At 33.9% G+C, this 6725-nt stretch overlaps 1 protein-coding gene across 1 annotated transcript; it reads left to right on the top strand.

Moving 5' to 3' along the window:
* Positions 152-5203, top strand: LOC107613147 (ALA-interacting subunit 3). The gene is made up of 8 exons (XM_016315005.2): positions 152-666; positions 1406-1464; positions 1583-1657; positions 1742-1858; positions 1989-2059; positions 2696-2993; positions 3901-4190; positions 4877-5203. The coding sequence occupies exons 1-8, from the start codon at positions 591-593 to the stop codon at positions 4929-4931; spliced, it is 1041 nt and encodes a 346-aa protein (XP_016170491.1). The 5' UTR covers positions 152-590; the 3' UTR covers positions 4932-5203.

Genomic DNA, 6725 nt, shown 5'->3' with positions numbered 1-6725 from the left:
GTATGATTAATAATTATATTAGAATAATTATAATTAGTATAAATAAAATTATTAACAATTAGTAAAAAAGTTACTTTTTTAATTTTTGAGAAAAAAAAAAGGCATGCATATTGACAACAAAACACGTCGCCTATTTATAACAATGATATTATGCTATTGGAAAATTTGCTATCTGTAAGGTCGTTGGGCTTTTCTAGAAAGTTTTACTTCTTAAAAAATATTAAGACAAGACTTTCCCATCATATTTGATTATTGAAGGCGTGTGCAACTGATAAAACTCCTCAGTTGTATCGTTGAACTCTTCTCGTATTTCCTTTTGAGTTTTGACTCTTCCTCCCTTGGCGGCACCCTTCTTCTTCTTCTTCTTCACTTTCTTCTCTGTTTCCTCTTCCATTTCACGCGTTCTTCTACGACCCTTACCATCTTTCTATTAAAGCCAGAAACGAAAAGCTGATCCCTCTGTTCTCCTCCGCAATCAATCAATCGCTCGCTTTTCCCCCAATTTCCTGTTCCGAGGGTTTTTCACTTTCAATTCAATTGAATCCCTAAAAAGGTCTTGTTTTTGACCGATTCCGATTCTCATTCGGGAAATGTCATCTTCGAGCGCAGCGGCTTTTGGATCCGCTGATTCCACAGCTGCAAGAAGAAACACCAAGCGACCTAAGTGTAATTTTACTCTTCTCTTTCCTCAATCTTTGTTTTTCTTCTTTCCTTTTACCCATTTTCAGCTCAATTTTCAGTGACACTTGGTTTTTTTTTTTATTTCCTTGTTGAAATTGTTGGTTTATCATGCAAATAAATTATTTTTTTTGTTATAAAATAAGAAGAAAATTTTGGGGTTTTTTAAATTGTGTACGTTGGGTAGGGAATGGATACTGGGTTAGTGGGTTTTCTTGTGGTTGCGGTTCATTTCTGAAGGGTTTGTATGTTTTGTTTGGTGGTTTTCCTGTGTTAAAATTTAGTTCAAAATAATACCTACATAGAGTTAGTTATCTCTTGTAGTAGTTGTTTCTATGAAATTTAATGGTTTATATGAAGGTGATAAATTTTGACGCACTGTCATCCATCAAACCTTATACTGTTATATGAGGGAGAGGCAAATCCTTATGCCTGATATGGCAATATATGATCAAATGTTTGTCTTTTACATTAATAGAGGATCAAAAATAATTTTAAACAGAAATATAGACCTGAGTTTTTGAAAACGTTGTTTCTAGAGTTGGTATTTCTGTTGACTAGTGTTTTTCATGCTGTTCGTCCTTGTTTTGGCTTAATCAAGGAGTTCTATGCAGTTTCGTAGTTGGTCTTTTCTGATTTAGTGAATTGCTTTTGTGGTTTGTCCCTTTGGGTACTGGCAGAAGACTAAACTGACAACATTTCTCCGTGGAAATTTATTATCTTACAGATTCGAAGTTTACGCAGCAAGAACTTCCTGCTTGCAAGCCGATTCTTACGCCACGAGCTGTAAGACTACCTGTTTCGTGTTTACACATTGCTAGTCTCATGATTATATGTGTAAATCTACATGCATCTCAAGTCACTATTTATTTTGTAGAAACTTAATTTAAGCTCTCCCCTGCAGGTTATTTCCGTATTCTTGCTTGTTAGTGTTGTATTTGTTCCAGTTGGAGTTGCTTCGCTACTTGCTTCACGAAAGGTTTGATTGAATGACATAATGTTTTTAATGTATTCTGAAGTTGTATCTTCATGGTACTTACCTTCCTTTCCTTGGATTTATTAGGTTGTTGAAATTATTCATAGGTATGATGCAGAGTGCATACCGCAGTCAAATTCTTCAGACAAGGTAGCCTACATTCAGAATCCTTCTGCAGATAAAACATGCAACATAACACTAAATGTAAGTCTCCATGACACCAATTTGTCTTATTCATTTCTTATTATTATTGTTTCTATGTTCCCATTATTGATAATTAACTGAGTTCTTATCATGCTGATATCATCTTTCTTAAACTTTGCTCTTATAATAGGTTCACAAGCATATGAAATCACCTATTCATGTTTACTACCAGCTTGACAACTTCTACCAGAATCATCGTCGGTAATATTAATAATCATTTTTCCTTTATTCGTATTGCTCATATCTTGGTTTGTTTTCAAGTATTATCTGTGCCACAGGTCACATATGCAATTGTAGGAACTATGGGTAGCATTTTGGTCATTGTCAAATAGCAATACGATTTAAACTTTTACTTCATACTAATAGAATTTAGTTGTCTGCCCTAAGTTATAAGAGGTATAAGTCTACATGTGCACAATAAAGTTATAATGAAAGAACAAATGGTTTGACAACTGGTATGAAGTTCATGTACCAGCTATATTCTTTGTCACCAAAGAAATTATTCTTTAATTAGAAAAAAAAAAATGTTTAACTGACTGAAATATTCTTTTACGGTAAGAAAGTGTTATCATAAATTGTTTGATTGTAACATGGATTCTGTTATCCATCTCTTGGAACTTTGGAGAACTATTGGAGATAACATATAATTTTTCGTATGGGATGGGATTTTAGGAGGGATTGCTACTTGTACCTTCATCTTTCATGCATTCATCTTATCTCTTCATTTGTTTCTATGTTTGGTTTTTATGTCTCGGTGGTTAATTTGAATTTAATGCATACAGTTTATTATGCAGGATTGTTTATTACAAATAATTACCATGTTTCTCTATAATTCAGGTATGTTAAGAGCCGAAATGATGAGCAGTTGAGAGATAGCGAGAAATGGGACTCAACAAGTGGTTGTAAGCCGGAAGATATGGCAAATGGAAAGCCAATTGTACCTTGTGGTCTTATAGCTTGGAGTTTATTCAATGACACATACATCTTCTCCCGTAACAACAAAAATTTGACAGTGAACAAGAAAGGCATTTCCTGGAAGAGTGATAGGGATCATAAATTTGGAAAAGATGTTTTTCCTAAAAATTTCCAAAATGGTTCTATTATTGGTGGTGCACGGCTCAATGATTCCATACCAGTAAGTATTTATGTGAAGTCATGTTTTGATTGAATTAAGCACACACACACACTGAGAGGTTTGTGTTAAACTTGCATCTTTACATTGCATCCACAAAGAGGATTGTCTTTGATAAATATTTCTCTCCAAAGTATATAAATTGAAATAAATTGAGTTCCATAAGCATTTATAATTAATATTTATACATATTACATTCACTTTAAAACTACACATCAACTGCTGTAAACCACCAACACATTTATTGTCTCTTAATTTAAGTTTATTTTTTCAACAAATAAATTAAAGAGAAAACTCCCAAAAATGGTCTTTAAGGAATTTTGCATTGGACTAATTTATCCTTTTATTTTTATTAGGGACAAATATGTTTGATTCTTAAAAAGTTTAGGGACCAACTCCTGTCATTTTTTCAGGCGCTTATTTGTCCAATGCAAAATTCTTTTAAGGATCATTTTGGGGTTTACTCTAAATAATAATTGATTTTAAAATTTACACAACTTTTTAAAAAAATTATGGATAATATATTGATGATACAATTACAACTTACTGTTAATATTAGTTCTACCAATCCTGCTATTCCACAATTTTTAATTTATTTCGTTAAAATGGAACAAGGTTTAATACGAATTTGGTAAATTATAACTGCGAAATATGCAATAAGCCGCTGAAGAGGTTGAATATAGTTATAATATTTGCATCACTAAAGTAAGGCAACCCCATATATAGATTGTAGATTGTCGTTGGAGTTGTGTTGTCACATCACTCAAATCTGTATTTCAGACTGAATATACTTCTCTTTCATTTCAGTAACTATTATATTCTAATTGTCATCTTATGTAAGTTTGCTGTTAGCAATAACTATCAGTGCATGTATGAGATATATGGCTCACCCTTATTCTTTTATGAGCAGCTGAGTCAGCAGGAGGATCTTATTGTTTGGATGCGAACTGCTGCACTTCCAACTTTCAGGAAGTTGTATGGCAAGATAGAGGTGGATCTGAATGAAGGTGATACAATTAGTGTGATACTGAAAAATAACTACAACACTTACAGCTTTAGTGGCAAGAAAAAGCTCGTACTGTCAACCACCGGTTGGTTGGGTGGGAAGAATGACTTCCTTGGCATTGCTTATCTCACTGTTGGAGGATTGTGCTTCTTTTTGGCTATGGCCTTCACCATTATCTACTTTGTCAAGCCAAGGTAATATTTGAATTTCTCAGCTACTTTTGGCCATGGAATTAAAGTTACTTTCAAGAAAGGGTTGTTTATGGGGTGACATGGGCTTTCTTATTTTCTTGCTTGATTTCTTACACGTTTTTGCCAAAATGATGTTAGATGCATCTAATCATTGCATGCGATAGTGTTTCACAAATCCCTGGTAATGCGTTTGTCTAGTGGTTCCCTACTGACAGATGCAGAATATTACTATTAGGTTTTAGCATTTAACTTCAACCACTTTCTTCTAACACTGTAACTGGTGAATACATGGAACCTATGTAATGTTTTAGTGACTTGTATGGTAAGGTGTTGCAAATTTTCTGCGCTTTCTATTTTCTTCGATGGGAATAAGTCCTCTGACTTGTGGAAAGAAGGGAAGAAAAAATCATCATTTCCAGTCCGCAAAAGGAAAAACCTCTAGTGATTAGTGATGAAAAAACTATGTTTAGAAGTTGTATTAATTAAAAAGTCGTGCGGTCTATTAAAATGCCCTGACAATTTTGCACGATTAATTCCTTGTTCAGTTGTTTCATCTATTTGGGTATGTATCCGTTGTACAAGTCAAAATTCATACCCGTTAGCTTTTTAGTTATTTATTAGATTAGATGAATTAATGTGCAGTTTTAATTTTTAAATGTTGACCCTAACCTATGTATCTGCATATGTAGGCAACTTGGAGATCCATCGTATTTGTCATGGAATAGGAACCCAGGAGGGCACTGAGATTAAAGAACTAGTTATTCCGAATGCTTTGTTTTCATCCAAGAATGCAAAGATTTGTTATTAATACTGTAGTGCTTGTAATTTTTGTACATCTGTTACTAATTAATAGTGCAGCACTTGTTGAGTTAGGTATTGGTGCCACTCAAACTGAAAAGCCAAAATGTGTTATTTTATTTTTTTAATTTGTGGTGTTGTGTATCAAAATTGAAATATCATGCTCCCAAGCTAAATAGGGTCCAATATACTTGCTAGTTGATTTGCGTACAACTATACTTTTCACCTGGCTGTCTAGGTTAAATTGTTCTACTAGCGTTTTTTCCAAAGGAGTTCCTGTGCCGGTTTGGTTAATGTTTGATTTTTGTCAATTTCTTTCTTTATTTCTTCCGCTATGAGTTTTTTTTATGGAATTGTCGGGATTTGAGAGATCCCTAATAGTTCATAATCTCTTAAGATATGTCAATTTTATTTTCTCGAGATTGTGTTTATATATGAAACAAAATCAATTTCGTCTGATAAAAAGTAAGTTAAAATTTGGTCATTGGTGGATTGGCTTTAGTACGTAAGGAGGGTGTAAGGAGAGTACAACAGTTGAGATTCTTGTTAAAAAAGAGTTTTCATAGCTACTATGATAACTAATTTTGCTTTGAATTGTTCTTAGGAGTTCATTAGGGTACATTTAAATAGCTTGGATGAGATTCAATTTATCCAATATATAGAACTTTCTTCTTTTGTACAACGTTTTCTTGAAAATGTTTTAATTATGGATAATTTTAATGTTATAATGAGCCTCGACGAGAAAGAATGAGGGGGATTAAAATCAGTTTCATCTATTTCTGAATTTATGAATTTTATTGATGGTGGTCGACTGAAGGATTTGGGTATGATTGGAAGAAGATTTACCTGGACTAATAAGCGACGAGGGCAGGACCAGATCAGGAAGCGACTTGACCATGCACTTGCAAACGGTGAGCGCATGGATAGTTTTCCGTCAGCCTTGCTGTCTCGACTCGTAGAAAACGGTTCAATCATACGTCTATCCTCCTTGATACAAATCTAGTCATGGAAAAATCTAAACTGAGGTTTAAGTTTTAGGGGAGGTGGTATGATTTAGAAGAAATTCGGGTAATTATTACTGAAGTTTGGAAGAAATAGGTGGATGGCTCAACAATGTTTGTTTTGGCTAAAAAATTGGAGCATTGTAGGCACTGTATTATTCAATGGCAGCAACATAACAAATTTAATTGGAAGAAAGACACTTGTAAGCTCACATCTCAGCTTGAAATTTTCAGAGAGGAGGGTATTATAGGAGGAGAACAGATTGAAGTCTTCAAAAATAAAATTGAGGATGCTTACTCTAGGGAAGAAAGCTATTGGAGGGAAAAATCTCGTGTAAAGTGGCTAAAAGTAGGGGATAAAAATACAAGTTTCTTTCACTAATCATTCCAATCTAGAATCCGGAGAAATAAAATTTGGAAATTAGAAAAGAATGATGCTGCCACCTGTGAGAAAATTGCACAAGTAGTTGAAACATACTTCAAGGATATCTTGGTATTTATTGACCAAGCTAATCCGGCACATGCATTTGAAGATTTTGAAACTAAAGTTTCAGCAACCATGAACAGAAAATTAACTAGACCGGATAGTTTCGATGAGGTAAAACGTGTGGTCTTTAGTGTTCACCCTTAGAGCGCCCCTGGTGTTGATGGATTTACGACTAAATTCTTTCAATTCTATTGGAGTTTAATAGGGGAGGATGTTTTTAAGGTTGTCCACAGTTTCTTTGTCAGTGATAGA

This window comes from Arachis ipaensis, chromosome B08, assembly GCF_000816755.2.
Source record: "Arachis ipaensis cultivar K30076 chromosome B08, Araip1.1, whole genome shotgun sequence".
In the NCBI taxonomy this organism is placed as follows: Eukaryota; Viridiplantae; Streptophyta; class Magnoliopsida; order Fabales; family Fabaceae; genus Arachis; species Arachis ipaensis.
The sequence above is the reverse complement of the archived record's forward strand: the minus strand, read 5'-3'. Positions and strand labels throughout refer to the sequence as shown.